Raw genomic sequence first — 27,429 nt, 5'->3', positions numbered from 1 at the left:
GGCTGGCATGCACCATAGAGTTTCCTAATAATTTTTTTTTTTTGTTAGGAATCTCTGGTATGCCAACACAGCAAGAGAAGCAGCGTAGTGCATTACCTCGCCAGTAAGGCTCGCGCTCACAGAACTGTTGTCAAGTGAAAAAAAAAAAAAATTCTGGAAAAAAATTTCAACGATCTGATGAATGTGATCGCTATAAGGCGATCAACACGGCTTCATTCATGCGTGAGCTGTCCACCGTCCATACCGTCCATGCACTTCGTATGTTGCAAATTGTCCCTAAATACCCTGCCCAGCAGCTCTCTTTTCTTCAAGGAATTCGAATAATCAGAACATCTTGAGCTTCTGACGTAACCAGTGAATGCTTTCTTTTTTCTGAACGCATTCATTACAGTCTCTTATTATGGCAACGTAAACAAAATGACATCGTCCCTCACACAAAATATAGCAAAATCCGTCCAACATTTCCGAGCTAGCGCTCGCAGCGCCCCTATATTCTATAGAGTTCACTTTGTTCGGGTGCATTGATGTTCCTTAATTTGCCATTTTTAGCACCTGCGTGAAATTTAATAGAACACTGGGTGGATGCGTTTTCTGTGGACTGGTCATGCATTGCTAAAGTAGTGTTGTTGATTTGATGCAATCATTACTGTTCCTTTGTACTCCAGATCATTTGGATATCGCCCAGACGCATACAGACGTTCGATGTTGCCTGTCATAATAAGGAAATAGTAGTACAAACTCGTAACCACGCACGTGCAGTTAATGTAGTGGAAGCGTTTACAGCGCCACTTGCGGCATTATTTGGAGTTTTGTTCGTTTTGTAGCAGACTATGTCATTTTATATATATGTATATGTGCCTGTGGCAGCTGTTTCTTTCGTCTGTTTCTTTTGCTGCATGAGCCGTGACTTGTAGCTCCCGTGCGCGCAATCGCCGGTGGCTGCGCGTTTCGGCGTTTCGTACGGTCTGTGCGTACGCTACTGATCCAATTTGCGGAAAACAAGCAGAGCTCCAGATTTGTGCGCTAATGGGCGCCGTGGCCGCAATCACTTTAGGAATAATGGTTTAGCTCACTGCTGCGGTTTGCAAGAGAGAAGGGGAGAAAAGTGGAAAGGGAAAAATCGCTTGTCACCGCATCCGCTTCTTGATGCGTCGGAAGAGAATGGGATCGCCGATTGTACGCGCCGTGGCAAGAGCAAAGAGACAGCCCAAGACGCCGCCTCGGACGTCGCAGCGGTCAGCAGCAGCTGCGGTCTGCGCATACCCTTGTTGCAGCTTGCGTGCGTCGTCCCTGCATCGGTAGGGCGGCCGCGGTAAAGGCTCGCCGTCGATGGAGCTTCGCTCCTACGCTGACACGAGCGATGACTCTGGCGCAAAACGGCTCGATTGCCCGCTCTGCGAGACACCGTCCAGCATGAGAGATGCCCGCGGTGACAGCTCGCCGTTTACCGGCGCGGCGGAGCCCGGCTGGCAGCCTTGCCGACTGCTCACCGCCAGCGGACATCACAAGAGTGTCGCGGACTTGGTTTCCAACGGGTATCCCCACATCATATGTTCCTCGCATACCTCTGCAAGCAAGACTACTGTCGAGCAGGTACTTCCCAAGTTGTGATTCGAAACATCGTAGCGTAGCGTTTGTATGTTGGAAGAACGCAAACAACGATAACTATACGATGGTAATGCGTGTACGTGGTGCACGACAGAAACATAGCAACGCAATGGCGTATTTGTTTTCAGCGTGGGATGAACACTCTATCTAACCGATGGCGTTTACGCGACGTCTTCGGTAAAACTTGATTGATGGAACAGAACTGCGGTGCACACCTAAGGTGCAGACCGCATTTCATATATCCGGTCAACATGTCTTAACTAAAATCGCTTAATTTTCCTTGCTTTCTGTGTTACTTATGCATTGCAGTGTCGAATCTCCGTTGAAACCCTTTCATTTTTCACGCCTAGCAAAATATTTTGTTGCACTTCCTCTAGATTTCTATATCTGGAGGATGTTTGTTTACACCTGACAGGTGCTCCCAGCATTCCAAAAGGTGCAAGTACCCCGCAAGTGCCATAGTTTACCGCGAAACTTCAAGTTCCGGCCATACCAGCCCAAGGTTACGTCGGATGCCCACACAACACCGTTGCTGAGCAGACAGTCGTCCGAAGTCGTTGGCCCTTCGGACTTTAAGTCACGCCTGGATGTAAGCCTGTGCTATTGTACACATCAAACTTTCAAAAGTATCTAACTGCATTTCACCATTGCTAACAAGCTTTAACATTGCATTCTTCCAGGCCATAAAAGATTGGTTCAGCACATTCACTGATGATCAGAAGAATGCCACATTGAAAGCACTTTTGGTAAGTGTTCCCATGGCAGCTGTGCCATTTTTTTTTTCTTTAATGCTGCAAACAAGATATATAGAATTGCCCGAGTTACCCCAACTTGTGTGAAGTACTAGAATTTATTAAACAGGGAGTAAGTACAAATACTGTCATTAATGAAGAAAACAACATTGGTTTTAGCCAGATAATGCAAAATCAATTATGACCCATGTGAACACCTCTGTTCGAGATTTACCAGAACATCTTGGAAAACTTTACGATCTGTCACATTGTTGCACGTCACTAATTTGCTAAATGACTCTGTAGATTTGCTAGTCTACTTCTGAAGTAAAACTTATGCACGATGAGAGTGAAATTTCAGGACCAAATTTCATGTGTTGCCATATCGTAATAAATATACCACTTTATGTCACCAAATTTCATAACCAGTTGTCAATAAAGAATATGTGTGCCCTTTGGTGTCAAAAATTTACTACATGCGAGTAAGTGCACATGAATAAAGGACCTGTAGTTAACTCTGGCCTACACCTTCCTTTAAGACGAAAGCTTGTAAAGCAGGCTAAAGATTTCTCTTAACGGTACACTAAAGAGAAGCACTCAATCAGTTTAGACTGATAAAATATTCGTAGAAAATTCTATAATCGTTAATTTCACATTAGCAGCTTGAATATTAAAACAAAAATCAAAAGGTATATTTTCGTTGTCTAAATTTCGCGGTGAAACCTCTATGCCATTATGTCAAGGTGACGGCAAGGATTTCAAATATTTTTTTATATTCATTTTTTGGACGCGTCGAATCGGTAGAAGTTACAGGAACTTGTCTTAAGTCCTTCGCTCCTTTAGAACACAGTATGTAGTCTGTTCTTGCGGATAAAGAGTTACCTAGGCCCTAGCAGACGTTGTCAAAACCAATGACGTCACGGTGACCTGGTGTGAGAACTTCAAGGCTGTGTCCCCACTTGTCTTTCTGCTTTTTAACTTTTTTTTGCTTATCAAGCGCCACTCTTGCCACTCTCGCAGTAAGAGTGTCATTCTTGGTATTGTAATATTGCAGTGTACTAGCACAGGTGAAATAATTTTTTTCTTGTGTCTCTTTAAGAGAAAGGTTAAAGCTAACAATCTTTCTGAAGAGGAACGTTTACCTCGGCGCCAACTCCGATTTCCTTATTCAAGTACATTTACTAAAACACAGAAATTATCTCATGAGACAACTGCTGGACCGATTTGAATGAGATTTGTTGCATATTAGAGAGAAGGTTAAATTCTAGCAGTTGCAGGAAGCAGAATGTTTACTTAGGTCATCGCACACACGACAAAAATTGCCAAAATCGGTGATGAGGAGTGCTCTTGCTCTGCTGCAAAAGTCATATAAAGACCGCATTGAACTTGTGTTACTAGAACAATTGGGCCTAGTTGTGATAATTTGACTTCATTATTGCTAATGCAGATTGTTTGTGCCCGCACTAAAGCACAGTTGCTGCCTTATGTACCTTGGCAATGCTCCTGGGGTGCTCTGAATTGACCTGTCAAGTGTGCCATAAACTTGCCCATCTTAGAAGTGTAGTAATAATAAAGCTTTCCTGGCAGCAGTTCCCACAAACTGAATATTTCTCCCTTGTGTCCCATTAAGCCCCATGAATAATCCACATTGTCTTTCAGCTAAAGCTTCCTTTACATGTTGCTGCTGCTGCTGCTGATGATGGTGGTGGTGGTGGTGGTGGGTGATGATGATGATTTGACACTGCTGTGTGCAGGGCTTGTGTGGCCAGTCCCAGAACCATCTCCTCTCCGTCCTGCTCCAGCCAGTTCTGCACGAGCACTGCCCCGACAATTGCCAGGACTGGCTCAGCTCCTTACCACAGGGTACGTGTGGCAGCAGCACTTTGCCAACCTTCCCAGACAAAATGCGCGCAGCCTTTGGCAAAAGATGGAAGCTGCTACATCCATGGTGGCAGCTGGGGATAGTTGTACCTCATTAATGAGATTGCATAGATGGGAAAATTTGCCATCCACTCGACTCAGATAAAGGAGGAGGGAAGATAACCGATGGTCATTAAGGGTTATGGACTGGATTCCAAGGGTAGGAAAGCGTAGCAGGGGGCGGCAGAAAGTTAGGTGGGCGGATGAGATTAAGAAGTTTGCAGGGACAACATGGCCACAATTAGTACATGACCAGGGTAGTTGGAGAAGTATGGGAGAGGCCTTTGCCCTACAGTGGGCGTAACCAGGCTGATGATGATGATTGTGGTGACGATGACGACGACTCAGATACGTATTTCTAAAAAAAAAAAAGCTTTGCAGTCGAAGAAAAGGTTTGTTCTGGCCCTGGCATTGAACCTGGGCGCAATGCTTTTCTGGGATGGTCGCTCTAACATCTGAGCTAACCAGGAGGCAGGAGATTGCAGAGCAAGGGCGAATTAATTGACTACCAAAAACGCAGGGACGAGAATATCGCAAAATTTATATGCAGTGAAATTGAATTCGAAGGGAAAATACTTTCATTATATCTGATACTTGTAGTAAGCATATCTTCTTTAAACGCTGATATCGGTGCGAACACTTTGGCTTTTCTAGTATTTATTTATTTATTTATTTATTTATTCAATGCTCATGGCAGCATTTTGGCAGCCAAGATAAGAGTGGCACAGCTCTATGAACAAGTACAAAGTTCGCACAAATCGTCAGCATATTGGTGAGAAAAATATTGAAATTAACAAGAATTCAGTGAAAAACAGCCGTTACAAGGGACGTTTAGTAAGAAGCAGACGGATTAAAAAGGAACACTATCAAACACTGGGCAACACACTTTTAATATACCTAGCACCAAAAGAAAGCATGTGGGAAAAAGTTTATGAACGAACATAACACATTATGGCCACTAAGTTAGCTGTTAGAATGGATTCAGTAGATTTTTATACCAATAACAAGGCCTTGGTCACAGTACCGAAAAGGTAGAAACTTGGGCTAATTAGTAAGTAACCTTTTCTTTTCCTTTGTGTTTTGCCAAAGCGCTCAACTTTGAAAATTGGAAGTTGGTCACAATAAAAAAGCAAACTTTCGAGGGAGTAAATTAGATATAGCTGCACAATCATACTAAGATTAACTACTGTCAGAATTGTAGTAATTGGATGTTATGAAACTTTGTTACTTAAAAATACAAGTTGGGCACAAAATGAGGAAAGGGAGAGGCTTAGAGTTTCATGCAAGGCTTTGTAAAACAAAATAATTTTTTTAAATACACATCTTTGTCTGGCTCTCTGTAAGTAAAAATAATGTTTGCATCCACTAGAAAGACGAATGAGCTGTGCCTTTTCATGAACCTCCTCCATTTTGTGGATTCATAGTAGAGAGTTCCTCTGGTTAAGACTCAGCAGAGGACACTGTCTTGGTGGCTCCACCACTTGAATTATGTATGAGTGGTGTGTGGACGCTGCTTTTGTTCAGAATTCACTTTCTAGATTAATTTGTTCTACAAAGTACCATTGTGTTGCCTGTTAGCTGTGGAACATTATTATTATTATTATTATTATTATTATTATTATTATTATTATTATTATTATTATTATTATTATTATTATTATTATTATTATTAATAAATTTATTATGTGCAGTGTACGAGTGTTGAAAATCTGGATCTAATTCAATTTATTGCAGAGTTTATGAAATTGATCTGTATCACTATGCACGGGTATGATCTTTGTAATGTAGCACTCAACTTTTTTTCTTTTTATGCTTCTGGCAGCTCATTTCGTTGGAAGCTAACTCAATTTGTGGCAAGCGGCACTCAGACAGAACTAATAATTGCTTTCTTAGGAACATTTCTTAGCATGTTATGAGTGTTCAGCATTCATAACTGTAATAAAGTACAACTTCTGTATTTACTTTGTTACATTTATTACTTTGTTATCATGGTTGCCTGCCCTCATGAGCGAAATCAACTGCCATGAGAGGGTGCGTTGCTGTTAGTGACCGTCGGGTGAGCCAATGCAAAAGCCTGTGGCATATCACCTGAAAGACAACAAAAGATTGTTTTTTGCTGTGTCTTCATCAGTGAGATGACTGCTATCTCTAATGCAGCTGTCAACAGTAATCCGTCTCTGCTGTTACCGTGCACAGATGAGTACTAGCAATAACAGGTCCTGCAGAATTTTGTGAGTGTGCTGACGCAGCACTGTGATTCTCTGATTCATTTATCATTTTACCATGCTTGTCGCTGTACATAAGTTGGCACTCTAAACAGCACAAAAAAAAAACAATTTTTATGCATTTGTCCAGTGATGGTTTGCAGTGCTCTCCTGGTACGTTCAAGGAATGCTGATAAACTGTGCGGCCGGCGAAAATGAGGGCGCAGTATTTTGTAAAAATTCATTCGACTTTCATTTCTTATCATTACGTTACGTCAAGTGCTCGATCCTGGCGATAGTGACGGCACGGCTTAATCTGTGCCAATAAAGATCAGAGAAAAGAAAAAGTGGAAAATGATATAGATTATTGTAAAGTATGGTTCGTGGTGGTGGTGCCATCTGTCGTCATTACAGTGAGACATGCCTCCTGCCATAAATGACAGATGGCGTCACTGTTTCGTTGCAGCAAAATCAGCATTACCTTTAGTGGTGTTCGTGCAGGTGATGCCTTTATTGTGAACAAAACAGGCAAGCAATTTTTGTAGATGTGATACTTAACTGAACCCACTGCGACATGCTACTTCTGTATGAAATCTGAGTGGGAATCAGCCAGTGGTTTAGCTGGAAAAGGCTCAACGGTGTCTCCCGGTGCCGTCAATGCAGGTCCCCGGCTGCTCATTTTCTCCTACCTGGATCCAGTGTCACTGCTGCGCTGCGCCCAGGTGTGCCATGCGTGGCGTGACCTTACTCGTGACCCCTACCTGTGGCAGCGCCTGTGCTCACAGCCACAGTGGCGCGTGAGCTCAGCCACTGAGCGCAAGCAGCTGCAGCTTCTGCGTCGTCTCGATGGCCACGTGGACTGGCGTGCTGTGTTTTGCCAGCGGTTCCGCCTGAGGCGCAACTGGCTCCGTGGCAGCTGCCACGTGCGCACATTCCACGGGCACACACAGGTGGGTGGAGCGGCAGCCTCAACTGTTGATTGGCCTGGCACAGGCACATTTTTTAAAACTTTGAGGCACAGAGAAGCTGCAGCTCATGCAACCGTAATCTTTACTGGGTAATGCTTGCAGCAAATGCTACGCACGAAGGCGAGCTTTCTGGTTCTTTTCTTTCTCTCCCCCGCACGGCAAGTGCCACGGATGTGCGGAGTTGAGCGTCATCTGATAGTGCTTCAAGGAACTCGCGCCCCTGCGGCGTGCACCTGCTGTTGATCGGCTGTGACCATGTGACTTTTCGTACCATCTCCGGGGCTTCATGAGCCATGTAATGCTTTCGCATGAAAATTTACAACTAGGCACAACTTTGATGCTTGAGTGGAATCACTCTGCCATACCCACCTAAGCGTGGCAGAGTGATTCAAGAGGGAGTCCTCTAAAAACAAAGTTGACAGCAAGAAAAGATTTTTTTTTTCTGGCTTCAAGCTTTTGGTGCTTTTAGTTGTCAGTTATTTACCCGCATGCATTTACCTTCTGGCTTCTTGGTGAGCACAGATGTTTTGAATTGAATTGAATTGAATTTCATTTCTCGTTTATTCAAACGAAGGTAGGCTGAGACTGAAGACATAAAGCCTGATAAAGGTCTCAGCTACCCGTAAGCGACAAGTTTGACAGCAGATTAGACACATATGCACAATTTCCCAAGTTACAACAGATTTGATTGCTGTAAAAGAAAGTCATAGGAACAATGTCTATTGTCATTGTATTCAAATACCAATAAACTTATAATGAAATGCACATCATGGCTAAGTACAAATAAACATTTCAGATTCTAATGATGTTCTAAAATTATACAAATCAATTTTCTTTGTAAACATAAATGTTATTGAATCTGTAGAGCATTGTAAGCAAAGCAACAGCATGTGCACACAAAAAGATATCACATATCCTAATTGGGTGCTAAAATAATACAAAATAAAATGAAAAAGAAAGGAATGTTTGAGCAATCGCACTGAAGAAAGGTTGGTCTCGAATTCAATTTCTGCACTAGGACACATTTTTCCTCGGTTGCAAAGTTTGTTGCTCAAGTTAACTGAGAACAGTGCTTTTTTTTATTACTCTCTGCTGCAGTTAGTGTGGACGGAAATTTTGTGCTTCGGTGTATGTAATGCACACTCACAAAAATGTCGCAATGAACCTTGTAGTTGCGAGTCAGCGCTAGTGTTGTATGTGTTACATAAGTTCCAGGTGAAGCAGTGTACAAAACACAAAGAAGGAGCTGAGACTTGTGTGGCCTTACAGAATTACGATTTGATGTCTAGCGAAGCTGTTTCTTTTGAGCAGTTGCAGTAAGAATTTTGAGCAGTTTCAGGAATTTCAGTTATTAAAAAGCATACTTTGAAATGTGTCCTGCATATAGCACTTTCAAGCTCTTGTTAAGGAATTTTCTTTTCACAAAGAAATTCATGCGTACATTTTTCTTTGTGGGAACATTGGCCATAATGTTCTATTTTCAATAAACTTGATTGAGTGTTTTTCACTAAACTTGATTGTGTTCAGTCCTGCGCCATTCATAAAACATACTTGCGGAGCTCCGGAGTGCTTGTATAAGTAATTTATTTTAAAGTCTGCAATTAACTGCACACTTCGAACCTTTCCTAACTATCAACTCCTTATTTTCACCAAATATAAACAAGGTGGCTCATTTCATTCAAAGTGGACACCGGGAAAACCTACTACAAACCTTGTATAATACATAAAAATAGGGGGGAGAACGAGGGTTCAGTAATTATTTGCAATGCTTTTAATTAAGCAAGAAATGAGTTTCACCACACATATCACTTAACATACCCCCCATTTTCACCAAATTTGAACTCAGTGTCATGTACAGTTCCTTTAGGGCTCTAGGAAACATTGCCGATTATGACAGTATGGTATTCTGGAAAATTTGAATGAGTGATATTGAACAAAAACTGTAATTAACCTATACAGATAAAATATTTATTGCACATCACCCATGACATACTTCTTACTTCAACTAAATAAAACATGCGTTGCATAGCTCACTGAGGAAGACTGGGAAAACAAATTAAATGTCTCATATAACGCATACAAATTTTCTGAAAACGAGTATTCAGTAATTATTGTCGAAACACATATTTAACCTATACAGTTGAAACTTGCAGTACATGTCACCCATAGCTTGGTGTCTATTTTGTCTAACTATTAAATTGCTGACATTGTTAGTTCTCCCAAAGCAGTGGGGAAACTGTGAGTGTTTCATAAGACGCGTCTAAACAAGCCAAAAACAAGAGATTAATTATTCTCATTTAGCCCCTATTTAACAAACACACATCAGAATTAGTCTGCATATTGCCTTTAAGGTTTCCCGCATTTCCTCAAAATATAAACTTTGTGAGCGATCTAATTTTTTAAGTAAACCGTGATAACAGCTGTATAACATTTTGGAGCACTTTTAGTCGCACTGACAGCTTCACTGTAAAAATGTGTACATTCCATGTCAAAAGTTTACGGACTGCAAAAATCAGAAAAAAGGTCAAATATTTTCACCTCGTGTGCACCTAGATTAGTATTCAGATTTCTAACCTCTGCTTCTACATGCGTACAAGATATTGTGTTCTACAGTTTTACTTGTTTGGGGCACAAAATGCTGGGAGGCTAAACTTTTAAGGAAACCCATTCTCCTATAAACTATTGACACCAACAGCACAGTATAGCCGTCTCTTAAAGTGGAGTCTTGGTATAGTGTTCAAGCCAGTATGGCTTCGTTATTTCTTCAGATATACAGAAAGACAGTATCCAATATGATGTGTTCAGCAGGTGTACACTAATAAAAAAATGTTGTCCTTTATGTCAAACCTCATCTGTAATCTGCTTTGAAATGCCAATCAAGTTTTCGCATTAAAGAGTGTATGAGACTACATTCTCAGAGGGGCAACAATAAGAAGTGTGAGTATGTGTGTTGCGCTGATGGAGGGCTTAATACCTCGATGTTGTCTTTTCCCATGGTCATGCTTTTGAGTTTGTGACCTGTTGCTTTCACTGAGAGATGTTGGTGTTCTTTGTGATTTCCTTCTTCTTCTTTTTTGCATTTGTTGGATCCGATACAGCTCTGTTCAATTTTGTTAACATTAATTGGAATTGGAAAGAAGGCTCGAAACCTTGTTTAGACTTATAGCCAACAACACTAGTACTAGTACTACATTGCCACTAACACCAGTGGCAATGTAGGCTCAGACATGTACAGTGCCCCTTTGCCCTTGTCTCGCACACAGGCCGTGTTCTGCGTCCAGTTTGACGACACACGCATTGTGAGTGGCTCCTCGGACAAAACGATCAAGGTGTGGAACATGCGCACAAATAGTCCTTGGTCGGTGATGACTCTCGTCGGTCACTCGGGCACGGTGCGCTGCCTTCACCTGAGCGGCAACCGACTAGTCTCAGGCTCCAGTGACTGCACGATAAAGGTATGCTGTACAGCATCGCAGCACTCGTAGGACGGAAGCTTCAGCAACCATTTTATTATTGTTCAGAGGTCGGAAAGACTTCACGCGAGCGGTACTTCAATTGCACTGAAGTCCTCCTTGTACCACTCTTTAGAGTCTAACTTTTGAGTTCTGACATGACACTTTCAACTTGTCACATTTTACACTAAGCGAAGGGCCAAGCCTTCTAAACCCTAAAAGAAATACTGGCAAGCATCAGAGCAGTCAAAGGAATTTACTAGAATGCTTGCTTGTACTGACCAGTTTCGGTACCCAAAGGGTGGGTCTGTCCTGACATCGCAATACGTTGGCTTGCTCCCTTCTGCGATCGTGGGGTTGCAATGCGCGGCGAGCACAGCCTAACAGTATGCGTGCAGCACTCATGCTTATTTTTTTATGAGCAATGTCGTCATGCTAGCTGTACTGCTACACAACGTCAGCAAACCTTGCTCTGTGTTGCGACATCACAACAATGTCGACAGCACCAGGTTGGCCATTTCGAGAGCAACATTATTATCGAACTAAAATGTGTTATAAATGTTTCCAAATTTTCATCCTTGGGGAATTCCTTTTTATGTGTGATAAGAGTGTGCTAGAGTTTCTTCACCTTCAAAAATATAGGTATGTCTGTATTGCAGTAACATGTGTTTTTGATCCCTTGACACATACCCATAGAGCACAATGTGTTGGAAAACTTCAAACAGCAAAGTAAACTCAGACATCTTACCCTGTTTAATGAAGCTCTGGGGAAAATATGGTGGAAAGCAGATAACAGGGAACCTGTCGGGCTCAGAAGTTACCTCGAAATTTATTCATGTGCTGCTTCACTAAAGACATTACCATGCTAGTTTGACACAGACTGCTTCTTTTTATAAAACTGCCCATTGCAGGATTTTGGCTTTTGCAAGCTTGGCATCGGCTCCACCAGATGGCAACAGCTGCTCTTCTGCAGCCAAACTGAAATGTGTTTCATCTTCACAGTGCAGTCTCAGCTCGCAATTCCTATTTGTCCATGCAAGCAGAATTTTTGTTTTTCTGCTCTTGAATATTTGTTCTCTTATTCGCATGAGTGTTTTAAGTGTTCTCAATTTAATGAAGTGCTGTACTTAACCAAATATGTCTCAGGTCCCATCCCATAGACTTTGTTACTTCGAAGTTTTAACAGTGTCTTTGACTCCGTTTCTTTCTTTACATGCTTCTGCAGGTGTGGGACTTGAGTACAGAACACTCCTGGTCCAGCATAGCCTGTAAGGGCACCATGGTTGGGCACATAGACACTGTGCGATGCCTCCAAGCTGATCAACGCCAAGTTGTCAGTGGCTCCTACGATCGCACTCTTAAGGCATGTTCTTTGTTTTTTTACTATTAGTTGTAATTCTTGGAAATGCTAACTTGTTTATCTACTTCAAGTGCTGTGTGCACAATTGTGCACACAGGTCCAAATGCATTGTGAAACACTTCTGATTGGGCCTGTGCTGCAAGTTTTAATAATATACGTAAAATGTTTTAGTAAAGCAAGTTGGAATGTAGACAGCTGGGCATTTTCTCTCGGTATGCCATCACGAAGCAGGTTCGCTTTGTAGGGTCTCAAACATGGTCTTAGGACAAAGGAAGAACAACACAGTAGGGCAACAATCACAAAGGCATTTATTGCTCCTTTGATACACTTATGCCTGCTAGTCGAATTACTGTCCACAGAACATGCCGATGGGTGCGCAACAAATCGAAGAAGTCCGGCTCACCATGACCGGGTAGCGAGTGAATATTGTCACGTGGTAGTGACGGTCAAGAACACAGCAGCAAAACTGTGAATGGTGAAACTAACTCTTTATTGGGTGAACCTGTGCCTAAAAGAACAAGCTACAATCAAAGCGCAATGATAGTGGCGAACACATTCGGCGATTGGCAAAAATCTGATCTGGCAGTCAAGCGCCTCAGCATTTGTACATCAGTATCATTGAAGGCTCCAGAGTAATTGCTGGTGCCTGCTTGTCTTTGAGAAAGTTCTAAATAATTCGCGTCGCACATGCAATCAGATTACACAAGCTTCAGTGACAACAGACAGCAGAGAGAACTATCGATAACATTCGAGAAACTTCCAACATGTTAGAGTGCATCCCGCGCTGAACGATAACATTTGTTAGATAGTGAAAAGCTGTCTCCTAGAAAAGATGAACTAGTACACGTGCCCATATGTTCGTCCCAACGCTGGACACCAATGCCTAATTGTTCGCATGTATGGTCACGTGAACAGTGGCACGTTCGCACGAATGTGCTTGTCCACTCCGATGTCCTGCTCCTAAGGCTTTCCCAGGGCAGTCCCACGAAGCAGGTTGGCAGACGTGAGAAGCATCTGCACTGCTCGCTGATCCCAAGCCAAAGGGAAAGAGCACCCTTCCCCTTTTCCCTATTCCCTTTTTCCATATTCCCTTTTGCACCCGAGTAACCCCGCCATTAGGTGACGTTAGCAGCGCAACACTCGTGCCATCTCTCATGCTAATCTGCAGCCACACTGCCTGCTGCCAGCACTCAGCTTTGCGGAGAAGCCAGATTACAGGAGACATGAGAGTTATGCAGAGAAACCAACATCAGGGGACGCGTGAGAGTCCCCACAACTTCTTCCATTGTTTTTACAATGTCCTACATCTGGCATATTTTTTCATGTGGCTGTTTAAGAGCTTTCCAAGTGTGCTGGACATGAATTGGTTGATGACCTCATATCTGACACATCCCAGTATTGAGTTGTCTCTCACATGGAGTCCGCATTCTGTAAACTTGACAATACTCGGTGAAGAATTTAACGTTTGCAAATTATGCTGCAGCTGTTCACTTTTCATGATTTTGAAGGTGCAATAAATGTGGTGAAACTAAATTTTCAATGGACATAATTAATTGCCGAAACATGAAATAACGCAGACATGAAAGGAACTGCAAAGACAAAAGTCACTTCCGAGATGTATTTGTGAACCTGTCACAAGATGAAAATCGTTATACAGCATTTATACAAAAAAACCTTGCACATACCACACTTTCGGGCTAACTATGGCCATCAAATGCTCATACACCACCTTCCCTATGTACTTAACTTGAGTATAGGTATACAAAAACAATAGGCAGTATTCTTGTTGTTGCAGTTTCTGTCTATTGTCTTCTGCCATTTTGTTGCTGTACGCTATATAGTTAGGAATGCTTTGTAGTGTTTCATGGCTTGCTGACCTTAGGTTTTACCCTTTTCTCCCTTTTCTTCCCTCTTCGTGTTTCGTTACATATGAATAAACTTGTCTAGTTAATAATGTAAGAATAACGTCAATGGTGTGCTGTCTACACAATTAACTGTTCCCTGTTTTTTAATACATAAAGCAATTAAAATAATCATTGAACCTTCCGGTGTATTGTGTCAAGCCCATAAATAGAAATTCTGCTTCCCACAGTCAGTAAGTTCAGCTTTCTCTCTTAAATGCAGCACGTTTCATTCACATCGCTTCAGCAGTTGTCAGTCGAGAGGATTCCTGCGTTTTAATTAGGGGTGTGCAAGTAGCAAGTTTTGAGACAATCAAATACAAATCAAATGTAGGATACTTACAAAATAATGTTCGTATAATCAACAGCCCTTTTAACCATTAATATTTTAAGACGATTTTGACATCCTAGTATATCCACGTTAGCAAGTTTCTGTCATTGTATTGCACATTGTGAAACATTGGTTATTAAAAACACAAATAGGGCATTGAGAGTTAAGCAGTTCATTTGCATAGGTTAGTGTATAGAGTATGGTGATTTAGTCAGAAAAGGCTGGCTCTCTGTGTGGCACAGCATGTTCCACTACATGTAACTTTTTTTTTTTTTATTGTGGCTGCTGGGATGAAATCTTTCTGCACTTTAATTGCGATTTTATGCTTGATCATGCACAGTTGCCAGTTTGAAATATTAGAAAAAATATTCGTATTTGGAATAGTGATTTTTCAATTCAAAGACCAAGCCGAATTGGGAAATATTTGATTCACTATTCCAAAGCTTCAAATATTTGCGCACCCCGAGTTTCACTTTACTTGAATAGGGAAATTGGGAGTTGGCCCAGAGTTAAAGCTTCCTCTCAAGATTTTTTGACTGTGTAGCCACAGCCAATTTTCAAATGTCTTGCAACGTATACAGGTCTGGGACATGCGGACAGGACGTTGCCTGCGCACGCTGGTCGGTCACACCGGTGCGGTACTGTGCCTGCAGTACCACGGAGACCAGCTTGTGTCGGGCTCCTGTGACCGAACCATACGAGTCTGGCAGCTGGGCACTGGTCGTCACATGGCGACCTTTCACGGTCACCAAGATGCAGTCACCTGCCTCCAGTTTGACTCCATGCAGGTGAGAGCACCTTTTCTTCATAGAAGACCGCCTGGTTTTAGAGCGCAGTTCTTATGTGGCCGATCCTGTGGCAAGCAGCGACAGCATAACTGAGCAAACGATTACAACTAAAGATGGACGCGAACGTGGAGCGCAGTCGCAGATGAAAGATGCAAGAAGGAAAGCGGAGAGGAGGGTGCAGCGGAACCATGAGACGAAAGTGGAGGAGGGTGTGGAAAAAGCATGAGAAGAAAAGTGTAGTGCAGTGACAATGGCTACGAGTTGGTGCAAGGGTAGCGCACGTCATCTAGGAGGTCTTTTGGCAGTGACTGCTGTGAATCGCGCCGCACTTCGCTCCATTTGCAATGTGCTGCGCGAGACAGATTGTCTACACCAGCCAATATATCGCAAAATGAAAACACATATAGAGCTGTGCTCGAATTTCACATTAGAAAGTATCGTAATCGTCGCTGAAATTTAAAAAAATTATTTAACTAGCAACATTTTGCTTGGAAAAAAAAAACCGCAGAAAGTCTCCCATAATTTGGTCTTACTTCCCCGAACTTTCACAAGCAGCGTACCCATTGGAAAAACGAAAAGAAAGTTTAATACATGCTCTCTTTCTTGCACTCAATGAAAATATTGATTAACAATGTTTTGAGAAAGATTTTTCTTTTTATTGTTGTTGTTGCTGTTGTTGTTCTTTTTCCGTACCTTTGCTATAGTGCACACTGCATTAGTAGAAAGGCATTATAGAGAATAATGCTAAAAACCAGTGTTTTCTGGTCCATAGACGCACACAAATAGAGCAAGCTTGAATGTTGCGTCACACAAATGCTGACTCACATTACAAGACTTTCACTTTGCAGCTATTAGGGCTTTTGATTGCAGTGCCATGCCAGCAGGGCCGGTACAACGTAAAACTATTCCAATCTGTTTTTATTCCAAATCAGACATTAGCTCTTCGCGATAGGTCAAAATGGCTCGGGCTCTGCCCATATGGGTGTGGCATCCGACCATGCAGACCCGAACCAATCTGACCTGTCAGGGAGGGCTAATGGCCGATTTGGAATAAAAGCAGATTGGAATAGTGTTGTGTTATAGGGTCCCTACCGGCCTCCGAAACAAGCGCACAGGCAACAACTACTTTCAGAATCTGCATAGCGCACAAAACCCCACGCCACTGTCAAGCGACCGAGCTGCAGGGTAGTGAAATGCTTAGTACGTGTGGTTCCCAATTGTACATTTGTGAAGGAGCAGGAGTTTGATTCCATATAATTGAGAAGTCCTATTTTTCTTCACTATATGGCCATGCTGGTTTGCAGTTGTCTGTGGTAGATCAGTGATTGGCACTATTTGTGGGTCACCGCCAGTCACCCACAGATGAGCATATCGCTCCGTGTACCCAGCTTGAATTAGCCGCACACTCCTTCGTGATCCAGAATTTTCGAGACAGTGCTAACAAAAATGCATGCTGTGGCCTATACTAGCGCTTTTAATAATGGCATTGTGCACTGTACTGTGCAGATTGGCTCTTTCTGCCCATGCTGAGCCCTCTTCGTTTACATGCCTTCATCTTGTCTGTATGAACTCTCACTTGTAAAGTGAAAAGTAATGCTGACACCATGTGCGAGCCTTTCATCAGGTGTGCACCGATTCCTCTTGTGCCGCAGGTGGTGAGCGGTTCCCTGGACCGCACTATCAAGCTGTGGGGCCTGTCGAGCGGACACTGCCTGCGCACCCTGGACTGGATCAAGTCTGAGGGCCACACGGGCGTGGTGCGCTGCTTGCAGGCCGACCAGTGGCGCATCGTCAGCGCTGGCGACGACCGTGCGCTCAAGGTCTGGGGCCTCGAGACCGGCCAGAGGCTCGTCACACTGCGCAACCACTCGGATGGGGTCACCTGCCTCCAGTTCAGCGACTGCCTCATCGTTTCGGGCTCCTATGACCAGACGGTCAAGCTATGGGATTTTACCGTCTGTTGAAAGGCCCTGCAAAAAGCTTCGAAACGGTGTATCCACCGTGACCGTGTGCTCTGCAGGCAGCAGATATGGCACTTAAGGTGCATTCACACGGATAATTGACAGAGGTCGCGCAACCGACCACGACTAGTGACCGAGGGGCTACTCAGGGTGAAAGGTGATCACACTGGCAAACGCAACCTGCCCGTTGCCATACTGAAATGTCTCACAATTGATGGCCTTCATGTTTGCTCAGAGCCTCCCCACCGCCATCGCCGCATAACATAAGCGTCAGTGTACACAGACGTCCTGCTCCTATGTCACCAATTGGTTCAGTAGGCTTGCAACTGCAGTTATGTGACTGGAAAATCGAGCAGCTGACCTAAAACAGTGGCATTTCACCCAAAGTGACCATTTGCGACCAACTTGGTCTCGCGACCTCTGCAAGTCACTGATGTGAATGGGCTCTTGGCTGTCTATCTCGCGCACAAGTAGGGAAGTGCTTTGTTGCTTCGCAAAAGTGCGGTTCGTCAAACCTGGTAAAAGTGCTGCATTTGTAAATGTTCAGAAGCACGAGTACAGTGCCAGCAGTGGCGTGGGGGTTTGACACTGACCACTACTATTTCTCCCGCTCCTTCACCCTTTCTCTCTCACTCTCTTACACATGCACACACACATGCGCATACACAGAGAGAGAGAGAGAGAGGTTGTACACCATGTAAAGACGAACTCTTAGCACTCCCCAGACAAGAATGCTTTAACAGTGAGGATGCACTTTTGCGTTGCCGAAACAACACCTTGCTTAACTTCTGACAAAAGTTTCTTATTGCTGAGATAGTTATGCTATCATTCTTATGCTATTTCTAAAAATAACGATATAAAAAGACTAAAATTGCGTTTAAAAATTGATGCATTTCTATAACGTATGTTGATGACCTAGCTGGTACATGACTTGGAAAAATGAACAGCGCTAAAAATGGGGCCAAACAAAAACAAAACAGCGCACTCTTGTGGGTCTTCTTGTTTGCAGACCAGACTTGTTGCAGCCCAGGGGACAGTGGATGTCACCGTTGTTTTCCAGCCAGATCTTCAATTGAGTGGTACGGTTACAGCTGCGTACGGAAGAGGGCGGGCACTATGTTGCAAGTCACCTATCACTCAATGGTGCTTTCGGCGTTGTGGGCATGCTATATTATTCTAGATTTAAAAATACAGGAATTAAGCATTATGCTAGAACTTCAATAGTATCATATGATGCAAGTTTCACTCACTTTCGGTGACCTGCTGTGCGACTTGTTTGAAGGGATGTTTCGAAGTAACTTGCAATCATGGTATTGTAGGCATCACGCAATGCTGCATACTGTAATTTGATCACACTAGCAATTGATGAGGCAGACAGTCCGAAGCACGGCTGCTTCCTGTTTAGAATCCTTTGTGAAAGTTGTAGCATCTGTAGTACGCAGTAAAATATAGGCCTGTAGCTCTGAGAGATTTGAAAGTATTAGGTCACCTGACACATTTATCATATTCCGCTGATTGAGTTTTTCTATTCATTGCTTAAAAAGCTAGACAGTGTCGTGCTTCCACAAGCTGTGGGCATCCATGGGCCAACCGCAAGATTGCAGAGCAGCAACAGCCTGTCATTCTCACTCGATGCTGTGTGTCGCGACATTGCCACTCAGTCATTAGTCGCTCCTGCTAATCTCCTTCAGTGGCAAATTTGCATTCAGTTTGCTGCATCAAGCTCCTTGCCAATTTGCAACGGCTTAAGAGCGGTTGCCTGGGTCATATTGAAAACTCGTCACACGCATGTTTGTTCTTTCTTCTTTAGCTTCTTGTACCATGTTGCAAGGCACATGAAGGCTTTGCACAAACGGCCAAAATGCCGCGCTCTGTGTTCTCTTAACACGTCCGCTGCGGCAGCATTTCTTGTAGTCTCGATTTTTGTGAGTCGTGACCCACCGGTGGGTCACTTGTCATATTACCCCGATGCGTCATGACCCACCGGTAGGTCACCAGGAAGTTGTTCTCCTTTGAAGCTTCCTCAAGGTGCCGAGAGATAGCACCTCACCACATCAAATCAGAAACAACAAGAATTTTTTCTCTCCGTTGATTGCTAGAAAATAATGTTGCTTGCACACTGCAAGAAAGCCCTGCACAGCCGCACAGAGGGAATAACTGCTGTGACCCACCGTTGACCCACGCCGCAGTGAACGTGTTAAATTGGTGGTTGATATATGCATGTACAGCCAGCCTTGTGCTTAGCACTTACAGCACACGTGCGGCATCACCTTGTGTATAGTGTACCGGTGCATTCCAGATGAGACAAGTAGTGCCAAGATCACTGTATCTATTTCGAGATCACTGTGACTGGTTTGTACACTACTTCAGCATGGGCTTACACCTGATGTTATCGGTGTTGTTTGTATACGCAGCTCTTGCACGTGGTATTTTTGAAACCACTGCTGTGCACCAGACAAAGCTTGCAGATATTGTTCTTTATTTATCTTAATATTGCATTTATGAATTGTCAAGTCATCCAGCAAAAAATGCAAACCTGCTGGCAAACCTTTTGTGGTTGTGAGTTCATTTTCGAGCAGTAGTAGTAGTTATACATACCTAACGCAGGTTTCACACTGCTGAATGTTGCGTTAATAAGGGAGCACAGTATAGATCGCTTCAACAGCAGCAAAATGACGATTAAGTTGTGCCACTTTTGGACTGTTAACAACACGCATCCTTGGCATCTGGTGCATCAACTTTCTTCAGTTCTACTACACTCGAACCTCGTTACAACAAAGTTGAAGGAGGGGACCGACATTACTTCGTTATATATCCATTGTTGTTCCGTTTTGATAGTCTTTTGCATCCGCTTTCCACTTAGCTCATCATGGTCGAACAGCACGTGGCACACAACACCGCGATCTGCTGTGTGATATCAAGGAGGCAAGCGAACCTTGCCACACCAACTTGGCTCGGCCGGCTCGTAGCCTCCGGGATTTCATTGACGCCATTGCGATCTCGGAGGCCATGCCCATCAGGGAGACATTAATGCATGGCTTGGATGTGACCCCCAAAATTGCGCTGGGGAGGCCTATGAGGCCATGCCCAGCTGCGGCTGCCTGCGCTGCGCGCTGTAGAGACAGTGAGAAGTGAATGCACTAATCTTTCGCACCGCAGAGCCACACAGCTTGTGCTGCCTGGCTTGCGCAAGAGTGAGATCAGTGGAAAAGTGCGATAGGAAGCTGCTCTTTGTACGCAAGTGCATAGCTATACATGGCGGTGAGAAAGCCCAGTGTTGCTCGACAATGTATTTGATGGCAGGGACGTGGGAGTTTTGAACTGCCGCGGCGAAAGAGTGACAACCCAGTGGAAAGCGATGTACTCGGCGCGCGACGTTTGGTTATCTTTTGGAGACGAACCTAGTTGATTATATCCATTGACAGGACAAGTTTCTTTGTTAAAGCGAAGTTTTAGATGCATGGATCTCTGTGGGCATTTAAAGGGGAACTTCATATACTTCGTTATATCCATTATTTCATTATATCCTATTTTGTTATAACGAGATTCGGGTGTAACACGTGCCTATAACAGCCAGGCTGCCAGCTTGGCATTGGCCACAATGCTCATTGTGAAAAAGTGCAGGAATATCTCATTCGGCTGAATTGATGCCTCATTCGTGCTCCTTTTCAGACAGAGTTGGCGTTCTGTGACACATTCTGTTTAACACTATGTCTGGATGCCTTATTGCCCTGTTTTGGTTAAGAGTAAGTCAACAATACATTTCCATGGCAGTGGCGTTGCCAGACAAGAAATGGAAATTTGCTCAGGGAAGGGAACAGCAGCATCTGTCACCTAAAGGGTGTAACCACTCTGCGTGGTCTACATCTGCGTGACTCTTTGCATGCCCTCAACATGCAGAACCACTGTCTCGTTCAGTGAAAAGACTTGTGTCTTTCTTTTGGCATCACTGTAGACAGTGTGTATTGTGATTATGCTGAATGAAACTGCCCATTAGTAGTACATACTAACGTGGCACCAAACAAATAGCACTGTGAAATTGCCACCTACGTGAAAAAATTGAATGGGAATGAGAGAGTGATTTAGGAGAATGAATTGTTTAACTCCTTTATGGGCTGCACAATGTATCCTAAAGCTTAAACTTTGGCAGATTGAATGAATCGGCACTTTAAAGGGCCCTGCACGAGGCCACAAAGCAAATTTTGGTTATACGCTGGAAGTTGTTACGTGCCTTCTTGGGAGCGTTCTACCACAATAATTTTTCAAATTGGTTCATTAACAGCTGAGGTAGAGATATCTCAGTGCTGCAAGCCTATGATTTTAGTGCTGCGAACCTACAGCCACTGCCAAGAGAGACATTCTCTCCCCTTGCCCTGTCTAGCCTCTGCATGCAAGCGAAATTCCTTCCCTGCATTCTCTCCCACCGGAACTGGAGGATCGTGCGATGCACGCATCACGGGCCCCGCCTTCCTTTTCTTTCTTTCTTTTTTTTTTCTCACGCTTTTTTTTTCTGCGTGGCTCACTTCCTCTGATGGTCACACCTCCAAGCTGTTGCGTTTGTCTCATTTTGCGCAGCGCACGATTTTGCACGCTGTGCACTTGACTACTGGCATAAGTCAGTGATTCACGAGCACTGAGGCAGATGCAAGGAGATCACAAAGCATGATCGTGCACTGGAACATGGTAGGAAATGATAGTTTTTTCACTCTCAACGCGCGACTGCACGATGTAAGAACAAGCTGACGAAACAGAAGTACAGCTCTCTTGCTGCGGTGCAAAGTAAAACAGAAACATGCAGACATTTGGTTTGTGTGGGTGATTATTTCTCTAAGCATTAATTCGTCTATTGAAGCAACAGATTACACAAGCAGATGTTCTCTTGAATAATTCTCAAAATGCCAGGTGTCGCTATGAGCGACATCGCAGCATGTACATATACGTAGGCGCATTTGCTAATATACGTCATCCCCCTGTCTTGAAGCGCGGCACCCATGAGGAGAAGAGAAATGGCATTTAGTTCGAAATTTCAGCTCTTTCTGTGGCGCATAGCGATCTAATTCTTAGGAGGCACAATCGTGAGCACGCGTTGCATGCACTGTGCTTATCAGCTCAAAATGGCCAGAACCGGTGAGGAGTCCTTTAAGGCACGATACTAAGCCCCCTTATTGACGTATGCTCCTGCTGTGTGAAATTATCACAGTCTAAAGAATGTGAGGGAAGCCGCTGCAAGATATCCTGTCTCCAGAAAGGATATTTTGTACTGTTGCTTGCAAGTGATGTGGCTTATCTTCAGGTGATGTCCTGTGTGTTGTGTACATAAACGTTTTAATTTCCTAAAGAAGCTGCATTTAGACACCTGTTGAGTATATGTACTGTGGTAAAATTGACAAAAGTTGAATTGAAAAGTGCGAACACTTATTCTTTTTCTGGATTTCAGGGTACAGAGGCAGGTGCACATTTATTTTTGGTTGTTGGCACTTTTTCTTGAAAGGTGTTAAAATGTAAAATGGTGTCCAAGTCGTAATTTTACATGTGGAAAGCAAACTTAAACTAGGTGCGTTTGTTTTTTGGTCAGGTGAGGCACCAAAATAGATTACGTGGCAGCCACTTTTGTTTCGAACAGTGACAGCACTCCAGCAGTTTGACATGCATTCTTGCTATTAGGTTTAGTATAACAATGACACAATATCTGTAAGTATTGCATTACATATTGTACTGTCACGGTGAGATTAGTCACTTGGGGGCACACCTAGGCTAGCTGAAACGATGTTGGTAATACAGAAGCGTTCAGTCACTTTTGCCAAGATGAAAGTTACCACTAGAGTGAAAATTATGTGAACACAGGGCAGGAATAGCATCACCATTGTGGAAAGAAGGAACTAGATTTCACTATAGTGGTCCATAGCAGTAGTGCAGTCATGGTTTCACTCGGTTCACTTGTTTGCACATTTAAATGACATCGAGTCATTCTTTATTGTATTTATGTTCCTTATTTTTTTGATGCAAGATGTCTTGTGCAGTTACAGAGTACTGGGACACATTGTGGCTCAGGGTTTACTTGTCTTGTGACATGCTTGACTTTTGACAAATTTTTTTTTTTCAATTTCTTCTTGCAAAAGCTGTGTGCTCAAACATTGAAACAACATATTTGATGCAAGTCCTCAGGTTGTGTCTGTTCTCAAAGGGCCATTGACTGTTCATGATGCACGTTACAAATTCGCAGAGTTAAAAGAAAACTTTAGCTCAAGGCCAGCTTTGATTTATTCTTTCAAAAAGCCCTGAAGTGTAAAAATGCTCTTGTTGGGCAATGACTGAACCAATTTCTGCTATATTTGTTACAATATTTGTTACAGAAATGCCAAACTCCAGCAACTGGTAGTCTTAGAATTTTGACGTAGGCGACCTTCATAAAGTTTGCAGGAACTAATGGGAAAAACAAAAACAAGATGGCCCTTTTATAGCACTTTAGCCCTATGATAAAAGCAAATGTCATGATTCCGTAATTTGTACCTTACGGAGCATTTAGAGAGAACAAATTTGGGGTACTATGTATGGCTTTAAGCTACCTTGGTGTTCAGGAAACCCAACTATTTTAGAACCTGTGTAACTGAGCAAGTCAATGCACACAGACTACAAGATGCCTATTTTGTACGCTTTGAACAGTTAGCAGCACTTTACAGAACTATAACAGCTGTCTTTGCTGCAGCGTTGAGTAGTTAAAAACTTGCCAGTTGAATTTTCCTTAAATTTTGCTGTTCTTGTAAAAGTTTTTAAAAAATTTCTCAAAAGTTTTAAACAAAAAGTTGGGGTATGCTTCTAGCAAGTCACCAGAATCATTTTTTTTTAAGGCAACAAATATTGTACGTTGCAGTTCTGTGGTTGTCTAATGAGAACATTTCTAAATATCGTGCAACTTGAATGAGGAAATCTGAGCTCGCCCCAGCTGGACCTTTTTCTTAAAGGAGTACTGACATAACATTTTCGACTTTCTCTTTTGCATTAAATGAAAGTCCAAGCTCTCAAAACTCTTGGAAAAAAACAACTGCCGGATCTTGCACTTCTGTCGGAATCGGTGTGAAGCGAAGCTTTCAGTGATGTTTGCACAGATGGTAAAGTGAAAGTTATGTGAATGTAACGCTAATGACTGATATGCTTAAAGAAAATCGCATAGGTATATGAAGTGTTATCTTATGCATGCTATCTTATGCAATTAAAATGTTAATGGTGCAGACTGCTATGTTTAACCAAACATAACGTAGCTGGGCAAGTGTAACGTAATGACGCAAATGTTTAGGTGCACGTGTGGCCTCTATTTAAGGTTAACAGAAGATGCACAAAATGCACAATGCTTTTGTTTATTACAACTTTTTTTTTAGTACGAGCACTTTACGTTATTGATACAAGATGTCAGTGAATTTAGCTGCATGTCATGGCTTTGCAGTAACATCAGCGATGTGAGACCCGGCATTTCAAGACCAACTGTAGTATCAAAATAAAATATCTCCAGTTTCCTAACCTCCTTGTTGAGTGTCATCTGTCGGCTTACAATCTGTCGACAGTCGAAAATAAATGTCAGTACTCCTGTAAGAGATCCTTCTCCAACGTTCAGCACCATGCATGGTGATGAGCTGCTTTGCCTTCTTGAACGCTGGTGCTTTACAACCAAAAGAGCATAGCAGTGTGGTGCAGCTTGCAGAATTCTTGAGTAAAGCGCTGGCTTCCCTGCGTAACAGCTCAGTGTTTCTGCCAGACTCACGAATGTGTGTTCATAATGGTGCATTTATGTGTTAAAAAAAAATGCTTGGGAACAAATTCTCTGTGTGCTACCAACAAATGCCCTCTGCACTTGTGGGGGTCTTACTCCAATGCCAGCTACGTACTGATGCTTGTCTCTTGCCCCATTTCTTTGGGGCCACATTGTGGCTGAGGTGGGTTTTGTTACAAACTGTTAAAGGGACGCGAAAAAGAAATCAAAGTTCAGCTGCCTTTGTAAATTACTTGTCTATGAGGCCAAAAAAGCCACTCTTGCAACATGAAGAGGCTTGGCAAGATGCAAAACATACAAAAACGAAATAGGTTCCTTGCCAGCTCAGCGTGATGTAGATTTTGACAGCGCCTGCTCTGGCCCAGTTAAATTTTTTTAATCATTAAATATAGAGCACATTATACTCTAAAAGAGTGAAGGACTGAACATAGCATGTTTAGAAAATTTTCACTGAGCCCCAATACGAAGAAAGACGCTTTTGAAATCTGCGACATCACAGTAGCTACCAGCGCAGGAGTTTTGACGTGAAATTACAAAAATTGAACTTTGACTTTCATTTACTCTTATGGTAATCAACCTCTTATCATTAAATTAGAAAAATAATCGTTTTGGTTAAAGGATACTTGATCGGTATAAACTGATTTAGTGTTTCTTTTTGGTGTCCCTTTAAGCAACAAGAACATGGAATGCACTTACAAACTATTTTTTTGCCAGCATGTCCATATCCCTCCTCGCAATGACCGCACTGTTACCATGACTGAAGCATATTTCATGGGACTTCAGCTTTAGTTGGTAAAGCGCATTGACTATGTTTTAGTAATAATTTCAGGAGTGGTCATGCAGCGTAACATGGACATACTGACATCAGGCGATGCCATACCTAATGGGAACTGAAAACATGTTCCTCGTGGTATATCCTGTATTAGTTATGCAGTTACAGCTGCACCACTATCTTGGCACAAAAGGGGAGAGTGGTTAGGACTGTGTGTGGGTTCATCTCACGTTTCTAAGTTTGTGTGTTGTGCCCAGGATGCTATTATGTGGTGCTTAGCTGTAATCTTTTTGCTTGCTTTGTCGACTGCAGGGGGAATATAGAAGAAAGAAAGAAAAGTGGCCTCCCTAGCAAGATTAAAGTGATTGTGACGTGCTCTTAAAATATTTCTGGAGTGCACAAATTATTATTTGAGACTACATTAGGCATTGGGATAGCGTGAAGCTATAACACACAACATACATTTGCACATCACCATTAGGAGGTCAACTTCCAACTCGGATAATGAAAGATTGAGTGTTTAATGAACAAGAGTAGCCATGCTAACATCCTGTAGAAGCGTCAAATTTAGAACATCGTAGTCAAATTTCATTTGTGCCATGATGGACAAACCTTGGTTAGTAATGCTTAATCCTTTTTATCCCACCTAATGAAATGTTCAGTAGCAGCCTGTATGTTAGATGCATTCTAGCTTGCGTAGAGTTCCTTGTGAATTCCATTAAAGAGGCACAGAAGAGAAAAATAATTTGGGCTGTATCGGTAAATTATCCTTCTGCAATACCAAAAAAAAGCCACTCTCATCATGACGGGAAGGTTGATAAGCCAGAAAATATGGAGTTTTCACACCAGCTCACTGTAACGTCACAGACTTTGATGGCGGTTACGTGGGCCTGGTTAATGCTTTCATCGGTAAAGATAGACTGCATTCTATTCTAAAAAAGGTAAAAGCTGAACTTGCCAAGTTTCAAGAATTTTTACTGAGCCATTGCTGCCTATATATGAGGAAATGTGACGACCATGACCTCACGCCGACGTGCTGGTACTGGAATTTCAGTGCAAAATTCAAGAAATAAAATGTCTACTTTCTTCTTTGCTTCTAATAAACAACCTAATTCCAGTGAAATTAATGAAAGTAGAGTTTTGTAAGAGTACATTTATCAATCTAAACTGATTTATTGTTTCCCTTTAGTGTCCCTTTAAGTGGAATGACACACCTTTAGGCTAGGTAGAGGTGTTGCACAGAAAAGCTCGGTGTGAAACCTTGGACAGTTCATTTAGCTGTGCACCTTGAATATGCAAAGGCGTTGTATAATTTATTATATTTTTTTAAAACCTTGGTACCACGTGGCATGTTTATGCCCACCTGTGCTCGTCTCGGTGTTACCAAAGTCCGGTTTCCGTCCCTTTCGTGTATGTTCAAAGTAAGGCGCACTTTCTTGCCTGATGAGTAACTGTCTGCTTCTTTGAGCAGCAGTGCAGTGTCGCTGATGTGTAAGAAATAAAGTTATGCAATGCACACATTTCTGTTTCCTTTGTTTACTGTGTTCTGTTAGGCATTGCTCACGGGGGAACAGCGTAAGAATATGATGAAGACAAAATAATCCACTCGCAATGGTGTACTTTCAACAAACATTTATTTTGCCAGTAGACAAGCTTCTATACAGACCA

At 42.8% G+C, this 27,429-nt stretch overlaps 1 protein-coding gene across 1 annotated transcript; it reads left to right on the top strand.

The window, feature by feature from the left end:
• The first annotated feature begins 863 nt into the window (after nt 1–863).
• LOC135921045 (F-box/WD repeat-containing protein 7-like) lies at nt 864–27,279 on the top strand. The gene is made up of 9 exons (XM_065455360.2): nt 864–1,593; nt 2,024–2,197; nt 2,289–2,354; nt 4,094–4,202; nt 7,127–7,413; nt 10,695–10,886; nt 12,109–12,246; nt 15,057–15,263; nt 16,916–27,279. The coding sequence occupies exons 1-9, from the start codon at nt 1,330–1,332 to the stop codon at nt 17,225–17,227; spliced, it is 1,749 nt and encodes a 582-aa protein (XP_065311432.1). The 5' UTR covers nt 864–1,329; the 3' UTR covers nt 17,228–27,279.
• Nucleotides 27,280–27,429: the final 150 nt, after the last annotated feature.

This window comes from Dermacentor albipictus, chromosome 6 (genome assembly GCF_038994185.2).
Source record: "Dermacentor albipictus isolate Rhodes 1998 colony chromosome 6, USDA_Dalb.pri_finalv2, whole genome shotgun sequence".
Taxonomy (NCBI): domain Eukaryota; kingdom Metazoa; phylum Arthropoda; class Arachnida; order Ixodida; family Ixodidae; genus Dermacentor; species Dermacentor albipictus.
The sequence above is the reverse complement of the archived record's forward strand: the minus strand, read 5'-3'. Positions and strand labels throughout refer to the sequence as shown.